Source organism: Netta rufina, assembly GCF_964035555.1.
Source record: "Netta rufina genome assembly, chromosome: 12".
NCBI classification, from domain to species: domain Eukaryota; kingdom Metazoa; phylum Chordata; class Aves; order Anseriformes; family Anatidae; genus Netta; species Netta rufina.
Genome location: NC_140135.1, coordinates 19271484 through 19293973, shown reverse-complemented (window position 1 = coordinate 19293973; position 22490 = coordinate 19271484). Strand labels below are relative to the sequence as shown.

Genomic DNA, 22490 nt, shown 5'->3' with positions numbered 1-22490 from the left:
GTAAATTTGGACTTCAATAAACTGAATTATCTGCACTTAAAAAAATTGTGTTTGCGGTGTTTTAGTGTGTGTGTTCTGTAATAACTGTAATTAGAAAAGGAGTAATAAAAGTCAGGCCTCAGGCCTGGGTCCAACGCGGGCAGCAGCTGATGCACTCCCTCGCTTGGGCTGAGGTCTTCCAGCTGTTTGAACAACAAACCGTGGCTGCTTCACCTGAACAGTCCTGAGAAAACTTTTTATGTTTCCTTGGTTAAAGCAAATGCGGTTTACATGTTTTGTTTCTCTCATGTTTTAAAATGGGGACACTTGGGATTTGTGCTTTGTGACTGCAGCAGTATCAGTGACCATATACCCTGACCCAGAACGTTTCTAGACCGAACGTTTCCCACAGCCAGGAGAGGTAACGCTGACCAGAGCCACATCTTTTAAGGTTAATTTAAGGTTATCAGCTCGCCACACACCCGACGCGGCCGCTGCTCCCCGCCCGGCGCGGGAGGAGCCCGGGGCCGCGTCCGAGAGCCCGGCCCGCCCCGCGGCCGCCAGGGGCTGTCGCTAAGATGGCGACCAAGGTGAGTGCCGCCTGGCGGGGGGAGGGCGCTGCCGCGGCGGCTCCCCCGGCCCAGGGCTCCCCGCAGGGAGGCACCCGCGGCCCGGGGGGAAGCTTGAGGGCACCCCGGGGCCTCCTGCGCCGGAGGCTGCCCGGGTCGGGCGCCGCTTGGCTGGGGAAGCGCAGGGGGGAGGCCGCGGAGCGTGCTGCGGACCGGCCGCCCTGCGGCTCCTGTGGCCCCGGCGCTGCCCCTGCGCGGCTTCTCCTCTCCGGGGCTGGGAGCGGGAGGCTGGGGCGCGGGGCAGCGGAGCTGGAGGCGCAGTGGGAGTTCGGAGGCCTCGGCACCGCGCCCCTCCGTCACGGAACGGGTGCCCCAAGGAGCTGGCTGCAGAGCTGCTGCGTTGTGCCCGGGGAATAAAAGGAGTGTTCCTCTTCGGGCCGTTCTCCGTCTAACTAAGGCTTTCTGAAATGCCTTCTGCTCCTTATTGGAGAGTTGAAATACCGTCAGGATACTTGCTTGTTACTAGAATTGTAAGGGTAGCACATCACTGAAGCACGCTGTTACAAACTAACCTGGTCACAAGTACCTAAAAGGTCTTTAACTGGAGATAATGCAGTGTGTTTAAACGGGGCAAAACGTGCCTGTAGAGATCAAGGCTTTCTCTCGAATATGTACGTGGGTTTTCCAGTCCTCGCAGTCCAACTGAGGAATAGGTTGCTCACACGTGAATCTTCATACTTTTACGAAGTATTTACAATGCATGTGCATCTGCAGGGAAAGACACGATGCAAATGAGGACAGCCGGCAGAATGGAAATGAAGCCTTTTACCTCAGGCTGTACCTGAAAAAGGAAACCATTTGGCTTCACCATATGCTTGGTGATCCTGAAGTAATATTGTCGAGTACATAGATTTGAATGATTCAGTACCTTTGGATAAGTGACATGAATTTGTGTGGTGTTATTTACTATGAAAAATTAATAGATTTCCATTGTTAAGTTTACCTTCTCTGTTGGTTACCATCTGGCAGACAAAGATCAACTCAACTTAAACTCAGTGGATTTGTTTTTGAAGTGGAAGGACACTTTGTTGCACCTGTGTGCATGTCTTGTAAATGTCTCTAGAGACTTGTAAATAAACATGTGTGAACCAAAGCTTCTAATGATCTTCCTGTCTCATGTAACTTGTGGGAAAAATAAAGGATCAGAGACAGTTTTCTGCTCCAAATCAAGACATCTAAGTGATAATAGAAAACTATAAGCCCATGCCTATCATTCGTTTAATAGCACCTCTCCAATGAAAACGTGGCATGAAGCAGCTACTAAAATTTTAATCTCGTTTTAATCTGGCTAGTAGATTCTGGTTTTGGGACAGAGAAGGGATATGTAATATAGACACGTGCATCAGGTTTTTGGATATAGGCCGCTTCTTTGATTTCCTCTGGTCATTTGGAAATTTGTTTCAACCTTCTGGAGAAGTTTCCTTGTTTGTGCACCAGTTCTTGAAACAGAATTGTGCATTTGTGGAGTTTCATTTTTTTCCTAAGTAGGGCATGAAGGCATGTAACTGGTGATATCTGTAATTCTGGTGATGTTTAGATCTATATTCATGTTGAATTTATCTCCAGAAAGTGTCATCTGGGCTCCTGGTTTTTATAATTTCTGTTGTTTAGATCTGTTGCCATGAGGGACAGAGTGATTTTCTTCTGTTACTTTCATAGGCTTAGGTCAGAGCGTTAATTCAGAAAGCAGAACTATTATTAAATTGCAGAGCAGATGTTGAGCTAAACTCGTTCAATTTTGTTTTTTTTAAAGGCAAATTCAAATACTTCCCAAGTTTATTAGCAAGAGTTTTTTTGTTGTTTTGAATCTGTAATTGACTGAAATTCTGGAGTTGTTTTACTGACTGACTTTGCAATTCCAGCATTTTTACAGCCTGCAGATGTTTTTCTCTGTATTTCTTTCTTAGCCTTTGATAGGACTACATGATCCTGTAGTTTCTTAGTTCTCTATAATGTCTTGAAGATATCATAGGTAAATTATCTTATTTTAATCAAATATTTTTCAGAAATTCATAATAATAAAGTAAAAATATCTTAGCTAATTTACATATTTTTAATATACGTAGTCATTCAACAAAGAGGATAACTCACCGTAGTGAAGCCCACTGAATGTAGGCAAGGTGATGTTGCTTTCCTTTCTCCTCAGCTCTTTGTGATTTCCATGGAAAAGAGTGAAACCTTCTTGCAGTGGTTGTGCCAACAGAAGCGTTAGGTAGTAGAGCTGATTTTTAAACATTTATGCATTAGTCTTCAGGTACCCAAAAGCAAAGCAATTAGTGTCAGTCAGGAATTGGACTGCTTTCAGCATTCACATTTCAGCTTCCTGTGTTACACTTAGAAAGTCACAGCAGAGTTTGTAGTGCTCAAACAACTTAATCAGGTGTAAGCGAACAACGTAACTTTTTTGTGCTTTCTCACTTCTAAATTTTAGTTTGCTTCTAGTATCTACTGCAGATTGGTATTCTGGCTTGGTAGGCACCTTGTACTGAAATAGGTTATCTGAATTAAAGGACATCTGAAGTAGGTTTTTTTTAATAATATAAAAGCCAGGCCTTTCCTTGAGGACTGCTTTATCTTCGTGGACCATCTTCTGTAGCTCAGGCTGTGCTGTTTTGCTCTCTGCAATATTATCTCAAGGACAATTATTGTGTTAATTGGTTCATACTGGGACTATTGCTATCCTCCTCCACCTATTTGCTGCATCCTGGGGGTTTCCAGTGCTAGGAAAGATCCTGAGCACCCACAGAGCCTCCTGGGGACGTTCTTGGGTTGTCTGGGGTGTGGTGAGATGGCAGTGGTGAGTGCTCCGCGATCAGCGTATGCCAGCATGCTTAGTGCACCTCCAATTGGAATGCTAAGGCAGTGAGGTTAAAAAAAAAAAAAAAAAAAAAAAAGTTCATATGAAGCTGTATTTGAATTTAAGCTTTGTGTAACATAAACTATTTTTTTCCAACTTCAGTGTTCTAAGTAGGCTTGAGGCTATCATGACCAAGCTTAATGTCGGTAAATTGCATTGCAGGTGACGTCATTTGAAAGGTTAAGCAGACAGTTCTTTATTCCAGTTATTGCACTGGGGTTTTGCTTGTTGTTGACATGCAGCTTTTCCAAACAGACAATAGTTGAACCATTCTCTGAATTGGAAAGGAGATGACTTTGGCTGACATTATGGGGAATTCCTGTAAATAAAATTGAGGTGCTTTTTTTTTTTTTTTTTCCTGAAATAAAAAGGTCATTCATTGACTTGGACCACTTATACTTTGACTAGATTAGTTTATCATAATGGGTGATGATTAAAGTGGCACTGATCATAAAATCCTCCCACGTATTTTAGATAGAACTTGGTGATTCCTAGCTTTTTCTTTACCATTGGTATTTCAGAAAGTGTAATATGTAATATTTGTAATATGGGGAGGTTTTTGAAAGTATGCTATTTTAAAAAGATTTTGAAAGTGACTAATTTAATCCCATACTTGATCAAGCACAATCCTATAGTAAAATTCAGATTGTATTGCAGTGAAGTTTTTATTTCTACTTTAACTCCCTTTTTTCATCTGTCTCAGGTGGTAAAGCTGGCAGCTGTTTCTTCTGGTCTACCGTTTGCATGTACTGTATACGCAGCGACAGAAAAGGAATCCAAAAGTCAGCTGGTGAAGCCAAATCAAGTAAGAGCTTGTCATTCTTGAAAAGAATGCTAGAAAAATCTACAAATATCTTTCCACTGATTTTTATTACCCGGTAAATAAAATACATACTTGAGTATTATGTGATAATTTACATTACCTCCTAAATAATTGGCCTCTACAGCACAAATAAAACATGAAGAGTGTATGCTAGTGAGGTTTTATCTCATTTTGATTATTACATTATTTCCAGACTTAAGCCAGGTAAAGTAAAAGAGTATAATCCTTGCTCGTAAGTCTTTTTCTATCGTACAGTTTCTAGCAATAAATTATGTGTATCTTACAGCTCTTCTGCCTTATGCTTACGATGAATAAAATATATTTTTATCATACTCAGTAATTCTACTTCTTGGAACTTGTACAATACTTTCTGTTTTTATTTCTGAAGAATTAACCTGTAGTCACACTTGTGTAATGCGATTTTCTAAATGTAAAAGAGCGCGTTTTAATCTGCAGACATTGCTGTAATTGGAAGACTAAAGATTTGTGGTCTTGAAAAACATTATTCAGTGTAGATAAATACTACTCGGTATACAAAACATTCTCTCTGCAGTCCAGTTATGCTTTTCTTTCCAGCTTCCAATTTACAGCTCACCACTTCTGAAATTGAAATACATTGAAGAACAGCCTGGTCACTTGCAGAAGCAATTCTCTTCAGTAAGACAGGCAACTGGCCGCTACATTGGATGGTGTAAGGTAAGAAGTACCTCTATCCAAGGTTTCCTATAATTCACTAGACTAAAACCTTCAAACAACATCATACTTACTTATTTATTTATTTTCAGTTTCTTGTATTAGGAGAGACCTGTAATTTAAGACACAAAAATGAACCATTCTCTCATAGTCCTCTACTGTTCTTTTAATAGGGAACCTATGCATTCTCCCTGTTTTCCGAATCAAAAGGCAGGAAGATCAAATAGGTCCCTTTCAGTCAATACTCAAGTGGATCTAGGCCAGCCCACAGTGTCAAGTTTGCTTGACTTCTGCAGCAAGAATTACATAGTTTATTTCTTGCCAGCATAACTCTATTGCATTTGGGATTCTGAAATCCCAGGTACAGTCTCCATAGAGAGAGAGTGCTGCTTTCAAATGACTGGTTAAAAGACCTGATTCAGGTACTTCAGGAAAGACAAACTGAGTGAATCCAGTATTACAGCTAAAGCAGGATATTACTAGCTGTTTGTCAAAAATATGTCACAACTCTATTACTGACTATTCTAGTCACAGAAGAAGATGTGATACCTGTCACCATTCTGATTGCTAGTCAATGGCAGCCTCTTACGCTGACTGCTGTTAATATATGAAATGTTATGCTTCTATTTTCCTATTACAAACAAAATAGACCTGAGCAGAAAAAGACAGAAATCAGAATGTGTACATGTATCTTCTGTCAATTCCACTTCCAATGGTCTCTGAAAATTCTATTAATGACTACATAACTGAAACCAGTTAGTTATAAGTCTGTGTCAAACTTTTCCATGCCCTTAATTGGGAAGTGTCAGGGGCTGACTAGCAGGGACCTCTGGTGGCACAAATTCAGTGTTACTACGAATACTTTTTCAGTGATAAAATTCATGATTCTTTTTTATTAATCTCTTAAAGAACGTGTATTTACTTGATTTGTGTAGCAATCTGAGGACAAATATACTAATAATAGGATAAAGAACAACTTGTAATTAAGTTGACTGATTTGAAAGGAGTAATGCAAACTAGTTGAGTGCATCTCTTAATCCAAATGAGCATTGCATATCTTCAGTGAAACTGAGCACCATTTTCACAATCTAAAGATGAAGTCAGAGAAACTTACCCAATAAAGCAGGGGAAGAGGAGATTGTATTTTGTAATTGAATTGTCTTACGTTACACAGGTAGCATCCAGATGTTTTGCTGCACTACAGTCTTGTTGGTTAAACACAAAGTTGTTAATTTTGAAAATGCTCTCATTATATTAAAGAGAAATTGTTTAATTGCATGTGGAGGGAAGTTTTAAAAAATGCAAATTTGGTGATCTCAACATAGCTGCTGTAAAGTTCACTGATCTGTTGTGTTTTGGGGTTGTTTGTTTTTGAAAAGTTATACTTGTTTATCTCACTGTTTTGATCCTTATGTACCTACTGGCTAGTTCTGTACTGAAAGCGTCTACTTTTGCAAAGTATTTACATTTATTTTATTTTTATTTTTCTATAGGATGCTTTTTTGTTTGTTAAAAATGGAATAATGGATTCAATTCAGTTTGGGAAAGGTAGGCAAGTCAAGAATTTCTTAAGTGAACATTTTCTGTTGATTCTCTTAGCAACTTAGAAAACTGGTCAAAACAGTAAATTGTACTTAAAGAGGAAAAAAAAAAGATGGAAGGAGACTGCACTGGGATATTTTTGGGAGATGTAAAAAAAGGTTACTAGAGCCACTGCTAATTCATTATATCACTGTGGAGTTTCACTTCTGTTCTCAAGTGAGAGAAATGACCAACTAAGTAGTATTTTTTATTCCTTTGAATTTTTTCTTATTCCTTTGGTTTTTTTCTCCATGTTTTGAGATCTTGTGATATATTCTGTTTTTGCAGATTTAGAATTTTCTGTGGACTGTCAAAACATTAGATTTTATTGTGATTGTGATGAGAGAAGGTACAGAGAACATCTCCCTTGCCTTGCATTCTGCAAAATGTTTTTTGAAGTTTGAGTACGGGAGTGACTCTTGAGTAGGTAGCACATTGGCAATGCTAACTCTTATTTTAATTTGTAAACTTTTGAGTATAGAGTTAAATAATTGCTCAAGTCTGAAACTAAAGATAAGAGTAATTTTCTATCCCAGTAATATACTGGGAAATTCAAAAATATGTATTAATTAATCTATATTAACTCACAGTAAAATCATAACTTAAAGCTATGTTTTTCTTTTTGTTTCTTAAGGATTAGCATTTTATAAAACATACATAAGTATCTAAGGAGAAAATTTCTTAGTTTACTGCTGTGCTTCGAGGACTGGGATTCTGGTCCTGGCTAACAAAGGCTTCAGATTGTGCACCTGGAAAATAAGGCATCTTCATTCATTAACACAAACTCCAGTGTTGGACTGTTTTCAGTTTTGGATATTTATAATTTTATTTCCGCCTTTATTTCCTAAGTTGGAAATAAAAGATAAAGAGTAGTGTTGAATTACTATACCTTTTTTTTTTTTTATTAAGATGCTTATGTTTACCTGAAGAATCCACCACCAGAATTTCTTCCCAAAGTTGGCATGATTACAATATCAGGCCTAGCTGGTGTAGTGCTGGCGAGAAAAGGTAGGGTTGCTATTTTTTTTTTTTTGCTTATTTTCATCATTGATGTGTTGAATATTTAGCAGGTACTACTTTTGTCAAAAGATTTTTCTGAAATTGAGGAAAAAAACCTAACTATTACTTAAATAAAATCCTTCCTGATCAATTCAAAGGACATCATGAAATGTTTCTTTAAGATGATGACTAAGACCCACTACAGCAGGACTATGTAGCTATTTTTGATGGTGGAATTGACAGCAATTCACTTGATCTGAGTTTGTTCATTATTGGTTTTCAACGTGTGTGTATATGGGAAGGAATTTGGAGACAAATTGATAAGATTGTTTAGTATAGTGAAAACAAAGAGAATCTAGAGAAAAGTACCTACTACAGATTGTTGGCATTTAGCTACCAGGTATGAGAGAATATACATCAGATGGCATGACTTCAGCAACTTTGAAATCAAAAGGGGAATTTCAGGCTTACATCATCCTCTTTTCTCAAGATAAATATTAAAGGAATAATACTTATCCTGCTAGAAAATACTGTTCAGAAAATGTTCATCTGTAATACCTGAGTGCACACGTGTTTTCTGAGAATTTTGCAAAGCAAATGAGTTCATCATGATTTTGGTAAATTACTAAAAGGATTTTTATTGTATTCCTATTGCTTTTCAGTGGACAGTCGTTAAAAAAATAATAATTAAGAATCTGCTATCAGGGCTTCTTGACAGCAAACAGTAACTCCTGAGAATGGCCCAGCCATTCTTACATTGGAATAAAAAAGGCCTAAGTTTCCAGCTTCCTACCTTCTCCAAATTCTACATACAGTCTGTGTCCTTGAAAGTGTGCATGGAACTAGTGAAGAATCACTGCAGCTCCTAACTGACACAGACATTATTCTCATTTTTCAGAGTTTTGGAAAAATCTGGTCTGGGATTGCTTCTCATTCAGGAAACCAACTTTGAGAATACCAGTTCTTTCTTACAAACCTGGCTGTTTACTGAATACTAATCGTTTTCTGCATTCCCTCCTTCAGCCATAGTGGGAATAAATTGGATATAAACAATTGTTAGGGGTTAAACAATTGTGTTTAATTGATACTACCACTTAGATTTATGTTACCTTAGTGTCTAATTATTTGGAATATTTGTCTTTATACAGGTTCTAGATTTAAGAAAATTGCTTATCCATTGGGACTTACTACTTTAGGAATTTCAGTTTGCTACCCAGCTCAGTCAGTACTAATTGCTAAGGTAAGTTTCCTTGTGTTTTAATATTGAATTAACAGAGAATTCAGTCACAACATTGCAGTTTCATTTGATTTAAGTGTCAATTTTTGGGCACCCTTATATTACTAAACTGCTAAGAGTTTTTATTTGTTTTTGTTTTTCTTATGTACAAATCAATGAGGATTACAGTTTCTCAAGAGTCATTGGGGGACTTCCTTGACTCGTTTTAAAACTTTTATGTCAGGGTTGGAAGAATCAGAAATGAATAGAAATGCTACACTGTACATCAATCATAACCTAGCTCGGGAAGCTAAGTCCTTGTTTCCTGTCTGCTTACATTATGCTTCAACACAATTTTTTGTGGTTGCAGCTGTGAAATACTATGTATCTACAGAGCACTTATAACATTTCTCCTTATTCAATGCAGTATTATAAAATTACTTTTCTAAAATATGAAAGACTGAAGGATTTGGACATTTTAAAGCAAAGAATTGCTTGCTTCCGTGGGCCAGGTCATCTTTTGAAGTTTTTTTTCCCTTTTGTGTTACTGTCTTGGATCATTTCCAAAATAATGAGGCAAGTCTGGATTCCTGTAAAGCTGGTGTTGCAGTCTATTGTGCTAACATTTACAAAACACTATCCTGACAGGGTTTTGATTTTATTTTGAATAGACGTATATATTTTGATTTTATTTGCATATATATGTGTGAATATATATATGTATATGAATGCTTCCTGTGGATTTCTAATAACAATGTCCTAAAAAATCCTAAATCAAGCTATTTAGGATTTGCTTGACGTAAGAGAAATATGCACTAGATTTTGAAAAGCAGATGATTACAATATGTCTTAACACAGTATGGTGTTGATCACGTTCTCATCAAAATAAGATGTGTTGCATTTTGAATGGTTAAAGTTGTTTTTAAATTGTGGGTTGTTTGGTTTTTTTTTTTTTTTTTTTTTGTTTTTTTAAATAGGTAACAGGGAAAAAGGTATCTTCTGCAAGCCATCGAATCTATGAGGCGGTACAATCACTGTGGGCAAAAAAGGAGGATGTCTCCAAGGTAGGCTTTCTGAAATAATGACCATAACTCATAAATGCAAAGGAAGAAAAAAGTAAATGAGAAGGTCAAGTACCATTCTGCTGATAAGTATAATCAGTAAGATTACTGATAGCATTAAGGGAGGCGCAAAAACCTTTCTGATATTTTTGTAATTTCATTGTTTAGTTAATGTAAGGTTTGTTATACCTCTCAAACCAATAGACACTCAGATCCTCTGTCATTAGTATTTAAGAAACTGATTCAAGGTTTGGTCCTGAGGAGATCACTGAATTTAAGATAGAGAAGATACATAGAATTAGCACAGATATGACTAATTTGTCTTTAAACATATCAGTGAAGGTAATTCCACAGTCCTTTCAGGACATCTGTTTAAATTACTCTGTGATTTAAATTGTGTTCATCTCAGATTGAGCTTATATTTTTCTTGTCCTGTTCTTGTTGCAGCCATAGTGAAGAGGTCATTAACCTCTTTATATTGACCTATTGCATATGGAAAATTTATCTATTTTGCTTGCCATTATCTTCTTCATAGAATAACCTATTACTTTATATTACTAAGGAGATACTATGTCTTTTTGTCTTCTGTTAACTAAGGGCAGTAAGTGTTCTGTAAGATCTAAACATTTTTTCTGTCTTGTGTAAGACTATAGATTCCTCATGTGTAAAGAACAGTGACTTTGTGAAGTAATTTGAGGGTCTCAAGTATAAACAAGATCAGACTGAAGTATGCATTCATGAAATTGCTTACATGTGAATTTGAAGTTATGCTATCTGAACTGGGGGGAGGTTTTATGCAGGTTTGTTTGTGTTTGTTTTTGTTTCACAGCTGTGTCCACTGCATGCAACTGACTAATACTACCAGCTGAATGTCATTGTATGATCTCATATCTGAAAATAATTTAATAAAAGATAAACTTTCACTAACCTTATTTTGCAGTAATGTATTAAGCATTTTATTCATGTTTGGTTCACAGCTGCAGCAAGAGTCGAAATCAGTTACACAAGAAGATAAGAAGAAGAAAGAAATTTCTAATACAAAACCTGAATCTGCTTTTGAGTCAAGATCATTTAATAGAACAGAATCTTCTCCAATAGAGTCTTGGAGTACTAAAGATCCAGTGCCTTCATCAGGTGAATTAAAAATTCAAACTGTAATCTCAGTTACAACATGCAAATCTAAGGCAGGTTCTGAATTCCTTGGATTCATTTTGTAGTTACCCTTGCTTTAAAATGGAACAGGCTGTCATAGTGTATTATTCTTGAAAATATATTGAAGACAGAATCATTTAATAACCATATCACAGCCTCAGGGAGATAATTTTCTCACTGTGGAACCTGTCAGATTTTTGAAAATTATTATATATTTTTTGTTCTTCCTCAGTAATGTTTTCTTTCACTCCATGCGGTTTGTACCGTATTGCATATTGCTAGCAATGAGATCATGTCATCAAGTACTTCTGTAAAATACCTACTTTACATTATCTTTCTATGCCAGAATTTAAGGATAATTGCTGGATTTTTATTTGTGAAAACAGCTAATTTGAATTAATGTTCATTTTTCTCTATGTGTTCTTTATCTTCAGATGTTGGTAAAAGAGGAATAAGTAAATGACAGATAAAGCACTGGATTTTATTTTGCTAGTTTTCTGCAGTGGTGCTCCCCATGCATTAGTTCCCCATGGAATTCCCCATGGAATTAGTTCACATCCCTAATACAGATGTTTCCTAAATTAATCTGGTTTGTCAGCAAGCTTTATTTTTATTTGTCCAAACAAAGCAAAGTTTTTACGGGAACATAGCGCCGTTTATTAAACCAACTGATGATGTAGCTGGAAAAGATATGGAGCAGTATTAGGAGGCACAGTCCTAGATAAACCTTGCATCGTATTCACAAAGGTCCTCCATAATGACAGTATCAGTAAATGTCTCAGTGTTTGTGCCTTGACGTGCAGGTTGAGCGTGAGGGCTACACATTTTACTAATCTTAGTCTTTTTGAAGTCATAAAGTGAAACTATGTAAGTGTGTTTTTCTCCATTTGGAATCCTTACCATATGGCTGTGAGTGGCTGTGCAGCAGCTTCAAGGAAGATTCAGCTGTGCCGGGGGGTCAGCTGTGCTCCTGGGAGCAGCGTGGGCAGAAAGAATCAAGACTTCTTCCACATCCTAAGCTTTCCCTTCCTTTCCATCTGTAGGGCAAAGAAGCATCGCTAATTCTTCTCTCACCCTGTGGTGTTCAGGAACTCCATCTGCTGTTGTATGCTAATAATTACAACATTACAGAATCACAGAAAGGCTGAGGTTGGAAGGGACCTCTGAAGATCATCTAGTCCAACAGCCCTGACAACCATTACTTTGTCGGTCTGTGACACTTACAGTTTTAACTAGAACATGTGTATTTTTGGTCATTTGTAACAGCTTAATAATTCAGTAATTCTCAAAATGCATCAATAAACTTTTTTTTAGAGCTCAAAAATATATTAAATATATTTTGTTAATGCTTCTTTCATGTTTTTAACAGGAACAGGGAAGACGACAAAATTTAAACCTGACCCAAAACTTATGGACCATGGTCAGTCCAACCCAGAAGATGTGGATATGTACAGTACAAGAAGCTAAGATGTCTGCTTAGAAATCTTCACGAAGTATTACAGATAAGGGGGAGGGAAGAAGGGAAGGAATGATCCTTGTGACTCATGCTCTGTGAGGTATAATTTAATCAGGTATTTTCATATATCCCAGTTTGTATTATTGCCTCGCATGATTCTGTTTAATGAATATTTAGTTTCTCACTACCAATGAGCAGTGAGAATTCACTCGTATTCAGTGTTACTAGTGCGACACTGAGAAAATGAGATTTGTCAGTGTCTTCTCACAGTGAGGTTTCTCTGTGCCAAACATGTTAATAAATGACATTTCACAAAGGAGATTTGAAAATGTAAACGTATTTCTATACTTGAGCTCAGATTTTCACTATAGAAGAATGTGATTGATGGGGTTAGAGAGGCTTCTTTGTTTCTTTTTCACTTTCAGCTCTGGAATGAAGTGCAACTTCTTATTGTTCTGAGTAGCCTTAAAAAATTAGTTGTTTTATCATATGATTAGCATTATCTGTAATGCTTGTATAAACAAGTCAGTTCTTTTCATTGCAAAGTCATTTGTTGTTGTTTACCTCTTTCACAAAGGTAAATGGAAACTGAACTTCTTGTCTTGCATGCTTGTTTTGTGTTCAAATGTCACTTAAGTTGGGAAACACACAACTGATCTCTAAAACATCCATTATGGATTATGCATTAGCTTCTACCTACTTCTAATACTTAGAAGAACTATATGCAAATTGTTTAATGCATGAGAATGATACTGCTTCAATTTACATAGAGTGAATTAGAAATGTTTAGGAAATGGAAACCTGCTATAATTTGCAGGGTTAAAGTAAGAAATGCATAAATGGTTAAAAGTGCTGACAAATCTGTAAAAACGCTGAAGTAGTAGGCAGTGAGAACAGAAAGTGAGAACACCACTATGCAGACAGATGGTTTGCTTGGGAGTCTTAAACCCCAAAGAAGCACTGCCTCAAACGAGCATATTTTCAGTGCTGGGGTGTGAAGGGATATTTGTTCCTGTTCTCAATAAGAATAGGTTTCACAACCTGATTCCTTCTTCTCAGGCTGCTTCTGCAAAGACAGAAGATTTAGTACAGGCAAACAGTGTTCCTTGTGTTACTGTGGAACTAGCAAAAGTAGTGAGGGGATATTGCATGATGGGATGTGCACAAAGCAGAAATGCTGAATAAAAGCAAATCACAAGTAAGGCTTTTACGGTGGCTCAAACACAGATCTGATATTTTGGTATCCAAATTTGGGCCTATACAGAGTCCAACACAAAGTCAGTAAATGTGAGATACAAAAAACGATTTCAGTTAGTTAAACTTGCTTGGGCCGCCTGAGTTAGTCATGTTTTATTTCTTTAATCACTTTTTAAGGCCCAGGAAACTGTCAGAGTTCAGGCAGCAATCAGAGGATATTAAGTCAATCTTCACAGAACCAGACAAGATGCATAGAGTTCCATCACAGAGAGAGCAGTAGAAAAATTAGATGGCTGGTTGCATGTGCCATTTTCAGGGAAACATTTGAAGACATAAGGCAGGAAATGAAAGTGATGAAGAAATGGTCATTTTCAAGTGCAAGACTGGATGGCCAGTATTGTCTGTCTCTGTCTCTGGCCCCTTGGTTAGATTCTGGATTAAAATAAAAGGCAAAACCATCTCCTCTACACATAGATTCTATTTAAATTCTAACTTACGTCCTTCAAGTGATGTGCTAACACAAGAAGTCAACAAGAAAGGTAAGAGGTGATGCAGATTTGCATTGTTTACTGTGGTGACATTTTTCAGGATGCAGAGGGAAACTGCATAGCAATTACTTTTCTGGGAGCAGGGGAAGAAGCTCCCTTGGATAGCTGTTAAGGAACAGGCATAGGCAGCCCTGTACTAGAGTGCAAAAAGCTTCTCTGATTTTTTGTAACTTAACCTTACAGCTTAACCTAAGTCTGATAGAGTTCCTTTCATATTAGAATTACACAGTACCACAATAGAAGTAAGAATATATATTGTATTTTTTATATGATGTAAATTATATATTTTTGAAAAGTCCAATAAAGAACTGAGTCACAAGATAATATTTTATAAATATTTTTAAATTAATGTATGCTCTTTTATTTAAGATTTATTTTATTGCTTACACAGAGATTTGGAGTTTGTTGATTCTTTTTTTTCTTTATTTACGTAAAACCAATTGTGGCACTTTACTTTGTGCTATCATTGTGAAGCACCTGAAAATAAAAGGTGATAAGATGCTTTTAAACATTAAGTTTAACTTCCGTGTGTTTCCTCAATTGTAGAGCAAATATTCTGTTCCTTTTCTTTAAAGTACATAGTAAATGTTAATCGATAAACATGACTAAGTCACACCCATGTCACCAATGCTCGGAAGAAAATAACTTCATCTGAGAAGTGCTGAAACATGCATTCCTGGGACAAATCATCAAAGCAACATGCAGGACATATTAATACACACCATTCAGTTGTTTGTGCTTGTGTGTTAAATTTTGAGAAGTGCTTCCATCATCTTTTCTTGATAATTTCTTTTCAAGAATGCTGAAGCTCAGAACTGACAAAAAATGGCTTTTATCCATATTGGAGGAGTGGCACATATTGTTTAAGGAATGAGCCAGATAGCAGAAGTATTTACCTCCATATGGCTCCATGATAATATTCCAGGTAAAGTAATTTGCCAATCCAGGGGTTATGAATAATGTTATACATGGTGTAAACAAGAATGTAACTACCTAGACAAATGAAAAACGTGTAAACCAGTAATGTACCTATTTTAAATGGCAGATTGTCATTATGATTCTTGAATAACTTAGTAGATATTTTACAGATTAATTAATCAGTGCACCTATCTTGTAGTGACGGAGTATTTCTGAATAACATTAAAATATATAAATGTATATTCTAAATCTAAAAAGAAAGTCCAGTACTACAAAGTCTGTGCTTTTAAAGAGGAGCATTACTGTGCACTAGATTGCATGTAGCTTTTATTTTAAATTGCAGGGATTCTAGGAATAAAAGCTCAGATAGGTGCTGATAGGAAGCTACAGTCAAGCAGATAGAATATAACCAAAACCATTTGAGAAGTTACCATAATATTTATATTGCCACGGTACTGATGAGCTCTTCCTGTAGACCAGAAGAAACGTACAAACCAAACAGAAATGCTAAGGAGAAGGAAATCTCAAAGGTGGAAAATCCTGTTGGTGTACTCATTTTTTTACTTGAAGAAACTTCTTTGTTTTCAAGTCTAATAGCTACATCTATTTCATCCTACAAGAAAGAGTGTCTCAGTACATACTAACAACTTGTAGAAGGAAAAAAGAAAGAGGAATAAAAGTTGTAGCGCTGACTTGAAAAGGGTGAAAGGGATGTTCATTTGGGCGTTTGGAGTTTGAGGGGCAGAGTCAGAATACCGCTATTCCAGATGCAATTCATTCTTTGACTTTTCAGTTATGGGTTGTAAGAAATTGTTTTTACTGCTTAGAACAACTCACCTGTGTAAAAATCGCAAATCAAAAAATTCCTTCATCTTCTGCTTTAATCAAATTTGAAAGCCCTGGTGGAGGTGGAGGTGTTTCTTTATCCCACAACATGAAGCGCCTGTGTTTAGTGCTTAGCACTCAGAAGTTGTGAACTGGAGCCAGAGGGAAAATTTCGTGTCAGCTGGAAGAGCAAAGTATGTGAACCGACAGGTACTTATGCTTTTGTGTAATGTCGAAGGAAAGATGCCACATTTTTTCTTACTGAGGTATATGTTAATTTCTCTTTTCTTGTTTGAGAAAACAGTATGATTCTGGTATCTGTTGTGAAACAGTCTTCTGGCAGGGTTGAGAATCGGTCTTATCCCCTGCTATAAAACTGTTGGCATTACAGTCAAAGCAGTATTGTTCTAAGAATTTACAATATGACAGGCATTGATTTTTACAGATAATTATTTATCCTTTGAAAAATAAAGGTTAAAGTGTACCTTTCTGTTACGTAACTGCATTTGGCATGTGTTCATAAGCAACTATTTCCTGTTAAACAAAGAAATCTGTGTTGGGATCTTGAGTTAGAGAGAAATGTCAAGAGCATCATCATAAAAACTGTAATTTGTACTAACAAATTTCTAAACAGCTTGTATTTTACAAACTTTGGGTGTATCTCCATTTATTCGTGTGTGTTCACACAGAAGCCTTTACAAATTGAGGATATTACTGTGCAGTGAATTTTTTTTCAGGGAACATTTGATGTGAAGGTAGACCAAAATTGTCCTTTTGTGTGTCTTTTTCAGCCTACTGTGGAAATTGCAAGAGTAATACTGCATAAACTGAGTATAAAGTGACCCAAGTAATCTTTTTCATGAACGTAGCACTTTTTCAGAAGTAAAGGTACTAATCAGACAGTGTGATTTTGAAATTGAACTACTTCAAAAATATTTTCTTGTGTAGTTTGGGGGAGAAATGCCCTTCTAAATCATCCTTAGTTAATTTTAGTCTCAGAAGAATGGATAAACACTTTCCCATTCTCTCCTTTGTAACTTGGTTTGTAACCTGACTCAGGCTGTAGCTCAGGGCCCATAAAGTGACTGAGGTTATTTCCTCACCCAGGAAGTAATAATTGGAGTTTCTGTTCCTCCAGTGGCCGTTAACCACATTTTTCCAGGGTTTAAAGCTTCCTGCTCATACCAGTTTCTTGAAAACTGCTAAAGCACTTGAAAAACAAAGCATTCATTGTGCAAAGCGCATCTTATCAAACCATAGCATCATAGAAATCACATAGAAAATAAATAATATAAACTGTTGCAATAATGAAAGAGATTAAATACTAGAGATTTGTTGTTTAGCGCTTTTTTCAGATCTTAATTTCTCCCTCCTCTCTTCTCCTGTAGTTTTCCAGTTTCTGGAGATGTTGGCATTGGTAGTACTTCAAAGGAGTCAACTTCGATTTAGTAAGGCACTCAGTGGGCTGTTGAAATCCACTGACACCAGTGCTGTCAACTACAAATCTTTGTAGCGCACTAAGATTTCTAGCATGAGCTAGTGAGTTGGGTGTCACTACTGTGTATTGTAATTGGGACTCTTGCTAAGATTAGTTTCAGTAAAGCAGATTTTAAGTCAGTTACTCTTATTCAGTTATTATTTTCAAGACTAAAATAATAGAATGTGCATGTAAGCATCACGTATAAATCGTTTTTGGCAGCTAAAAAAAAAAAAAACAACACAAGACAGCCTAAAAGAGTGCTTAACTAATTTTAGGTAACAGTTACATGCAATGTGCTTCTAATGCTGGGATTGCTCAAATGCAGCCCCCCAAAACTGAAAAAAGCTGCCTGAAAAATGCTAAACATTATACTATATAGAGTGGCTGCCTGTAAAGGTGCATGCTTGTGCTCTCTGTCCCAGGAGAGCAGTCCTCACAGCTCTGTCTTGTCACGGGGACCTACCTGTCTTCTACGATTTCTTTTGGTAGCACTCAAATTCTTTAGATGTAACTACCCAGTTTCTGTCAAAGAAAATAGACTGCAGAGATTACCAGGAAGTTGTATCTGGCATAAGTTAATTAGTAATATTTATAGAGAAGGATGCTGTAAAACAAGCTCAAAATCCGTGATCCTTGACTTGCGACAGTCAATAACAGTAGCAGAAAGTGCATTCTGCTGTTAGCAAAATGTGGAAGAAACCATCTGTTACCACGCTCGGCTTCAGGATGTCCGTTCCTAACGTCTTGCTTTTCATTCTGTTGCTGGCCGGTGTTTCGCTGAGTCAACAAGCCTCAGAACGTAAGAAATGGTCGCATTTTTGCTCTATAGCTTGTTAGAAGAGTGATGCTTTTATCAAATAGCTGGCCAAACTTTGGCAGTGCTTCTATGGTATTGTGATTCCAATGGTATTGTTTCCGAGTAAATTCTCCTTACTGGTTAGGTAGAGATAATTTTTATTTATGGGAAAACAATGAAAATGTTAAAACCTTTGTGTGATAGCTGCTTAACCATGTTTGCTGAAGTTTTTCATAGTTTTGGGGTTCTATACTGCTAAGAGTGTAGTGAGACTTTATAGAGACATAGAAGACAAAAATGCTTTCACTTACACCTGTTATCGTGTATTCTGTACATTATGAAGATCACAACCATATGAAATGCAACAGATATATTATGTTGTCTGGTAGTTTTGAACCATTTTAAGTTACCCTGTCAAATGGGAAGTATGTTAAACAAATAAGGCAATTGGGTTCTTTTTCAGTAGGAAGTAGTATTCACTACATGGATTTTAAAAATTTGTACATTAATTTTATAGAAAGTATTTTTCAAAATTTTTTGAGATGAAAAGAGAGAAAATGATCATTAACTAAGCATGATAGCCAGAATGCATTGAAAAAAGGTTATTTTAAATAAGTTTTATGGAAGTATCTCTGATTCTGTTGATGTATGTAGGATTGGTCAGGATTTTTTTAATTGGAGGATTTTCTATAATTTTTTTTTTTTTTTACATTTTTAAAGTTAGTATTATGAGGGGCTCAGTGGTGTATTCCTTAATGAAATAGAATATTACGGCCTTAATGTCAAAGGGCACACTCTAAAAGCACATCTTTTCATTGTGAAAAGCTATGCAAAATAATACTCAGCCATATTGTTGGTTGTTTGTTTTTTTTTAAGAGTATCATAGTGGTGCTTGGCCTTGCAATGTACAGCCTACCAGTTGTCATTCTCTCCCTCAGCCTCTCCAGTGGTGTCTATCAGTTGATCACTCGGTTGTACTTTACAGGTTAAGTTTTCAGATACATCTCCCAAAATCCTAGACTTCACTGGCTTTTCACCAGAACCTCTGAGTCATCTTGTACCTTCCTGGTATGAGTGATGAGTACAGCATTTAGTCTGAATCATAGGGAAGAAACAGGTAGCAAAGACTGCAGGGTGTGAGTTCCAAATGCGGTAACTTCTGGTGTCTGATTAAGGTTTGCTAATGAGGAAATTATTTTTAGACAGCCATATGTTTCTGTAGTATTGTAAGCAGTCAACTTCTGGAACATAATTTACAGCCCACAATGTTACACAGAAGAAGAGTTGGAGGAGAACCCATATTCATGCAAAACAAATCCTTTTGTGTAGGAAAATAAGGAATAATCATAATGCAAAACACACAAAAAGGTTTCGCTTGGTATTATAATTAGAGGGTTTGAGTCTCAAATGGGTTTCATTATTTCTAGTCTTTGCCAACAATTCAGAGATGATGCATAGTGCAATTTACATATAGCCACACATAAATGATGCCATAGAAATTATAGTAATGTCAGCCATACATTTCCTGGCTAATTGGAAGGTTGAGTACAAATTCAAAGTAACTTGAGCAGGTAAGCCTTCATTTCTCAAATCATTTCAAAAGTTTAAAGGGGCAAGTCACTGGAAAGTAAGATTTAGTACTCTGTGAAGAGTACTCCATATGAAGCTTATGTTTCTGATGTAATTAGAAATACAGCCCACTAACAGTATGTTACTGTATAAATGCATTAAAATATTTGTTTTCTTTTGACTTACAGCCAACTGCACTGCAGTTGAGGACTTTAAAGCCTGCCTGGGTGATACAGACGACTTCTGTCCTACGAATATCTCTTGTCAATGTAAAAATGAAAAACCTTTTTGCAGGTAGGGTGTGGTTTTCTCTTACATGTTTTTTATTTTTTTAATTATATGCCATGTAAATGCAGCTTGTCAAATGCATTGTTAATGAAGAGCTAAATTTAGACCCTGCAGTGGTGATCCGCAACAGTAGATGTAGTTCTTGGTTCACAGTCTGAATAAGATTATAAATCTGCTACAAAGCGTCACATCTGGGATATGAGTGTAACATTTTCTTGTTTAGTTTTTTTTTTAGAACTATTTCATAGTTTAGATAAGTACTACAATCCTCGAATTTCACATGCTTGCTATTGTCTCAGATATTGTACTTTAGAACTGAAATAAGTCATGACAGTTTTTTCGAGGTAAATCAAAATTTCTTTAAAGTTTAAAAAAAAATCAGATATATAAACATCCTACTCTCCTTTCTGTGTTTGCTTTTTTCCTTTAAAAAAATCATCATATGAACAGAAGATCTTGTTCACATATTTGGCATAATTTTTTTTATACATACAGTTTGACCCTTACACTTGTTGCAGGAAATCAACAAGAAAATAACAGGGCCGAATTGTGAAGCTCGTCTGATTACCTGGTTGAGTCAAAGAAATATATTCATAATATTTGGTTGTTTATTTGTATGCAGCTGACCTCCAGTTTTAGCCAACATATACCAGATCAGATAACTGAGTATTCTGTCTAAATGTTAGTGCAACCCCAACAAGTACAATGCTACATTCTTGAAACTATAAATATGTATTTTAAATCATATCCAGGTCAATATATGCATCGCATATTAATTATGGTAAAATATCTGTGTATCTGTTCAGGAGATACTGAAGGTTTTACATGCTTACTGTTGGCAAAAAGATCTTTGACCGGAATCGTGCTGTGACTGGAGAAATACACCCAGTTCTCAGCAAAGCTTATCATCTTGGTTTTACTGCAATGCTAGCCTGGATTTGCAGTTATTGGTTGACCCAGAGACTGGCAGAGTGCATTTGCATCAGATCTAGAATACGAAGGGTAGACATTTTCTCAGATAAGAAACATCTGTAGATGAACAGAGAAAAGTACTGAATCCTTTGACCCATGCTGTATTCAATAATTAATAATTAAATAGTAATATATTTCCATTTTTTATTACTTATTTTTAAACTAAAACGATGTTTCTAAAATGTTTTTGTTTACAGATGTGATTACTACAAAGAGGGCTGGAAGGATTATTGGTACATGGGCCCTAAATGCAACCAGCTTTGGAGCACAGTGGATTTAATTTTAGTAGCCACTCTTCCTGCAGTAGCACTGGTTTTCCTAGTTATTGTAATATTCCAGTGTGTGCACTACTGTACAAGCAAAACAGAAGGGTAAGTTACTCTGTATGCAGTGAAAAGGGCTTTTATAATCAAAATGGAAGTACAGCAAAAGAAGTCTGGCATTCTAGTTAATTTTTAACCTCTTGATATTTAAATCAAACTTGCCATCTATCATCCTCTACCAAAGTATTCTTATTCTTTGTGCAGTCTAAACCTAAATCAAAGCACCTTAACAGTTATTCAACTCTTTACCACTGTGTGCACAAACTCACTCAAAGTCATTGTTTCTCTTGTTTAAGACTAAACAGGCAAGCTTTAAAGATTACTATGTCCATTTACTACTTTAACTCAAGACTGGCGAATCTTTCTTGTTGATTTATTTGCTAGTAAGGCTTGACTTACTTTCCACAAATTTTAAAATGAAAAGGATATAAGACCATTAAATATTGGCAAGAGCCTTGCAGATTAAACGCTATTCCACTCATTCTTTGGTCCTAAGTATTGGCAATTTGACCTGCTCTTTGCTTTCAACACTTCTGTGCTTTTTTTCTTTGGAATCTGACCCAAGTACATATTGAAAATATATATATATTTTTTCCCCTCCTTTCCTTCTTTCTGTCATCGAAGAATGCAATAATACATAGCTCTCACATAGTCATTCCACAGTAAATCTAAACTTATGATAGGGTTTTTGAACAAATCTGCAGCACAAAAAGATTCAGTGTGACCTGCAAAACTTGCTAATGTTCTAAATGCACGTTCCCCCCCCCCCGCCAGGAAACAGACAAATTCTCCATACCGTGAAGCACAGCATAACCCTGCATTTACTCATGAGCTGTCTGGTAACCTGGGACATCAGCAGCCACCAAGGGTAAGAGATGTTGTGTGGTGTGTATCACCTGTTCCTCATTCTAGTGGAAGTTGGAGATGATTTTGTGGTTCAGCAGCGTGGTATATTAATAGCATAAAATTGTCATCTGGTCAAACTAAAAATTAATCTGAGTTCAAAATCTTCATTTTATTTGCCCAGTACTTGATTTCCAGGATGTGTGGAATAAATCTAGTTTGCATAAGAGAAAGCAAAGAACTAGGGATTATTTTAAAACCATACCAAATTAATGTTTCCTAGGC

General features: G+C 36.5%; 1 protein-coding gene across 1 annotated transcript; it reads left to right on the top strand.

Moving 5' to 3' along the window:
- Positions 1-547: 547 nt before the first annotated feature.
- Positions 548-14626, top strand: APOOL (apolipoprotein O like). Its single transcript, XM_084294318.1, has 9 exons — positions 548-569; positions 4169-4270; positions 4865-4984; positions 6475-6529; positions 7472-7570; positions 8710-8801; positions 9755-9841; positions 10816-10972; positions 12360-14626. The coding sequence occupies exons 1-9, from the start codon at positions 558-560 to the stop codon at positions 12455-12457; spliced, it is 822 nt and encodes a 273-aa protein (XP_084150444.1). The 5' UTR covers positions 548-557; the 3' UTR covers positions 12458-14626.
- The last annotated feature ends 7864 nt before the right edge of the window (positions 14627-22490 follow it).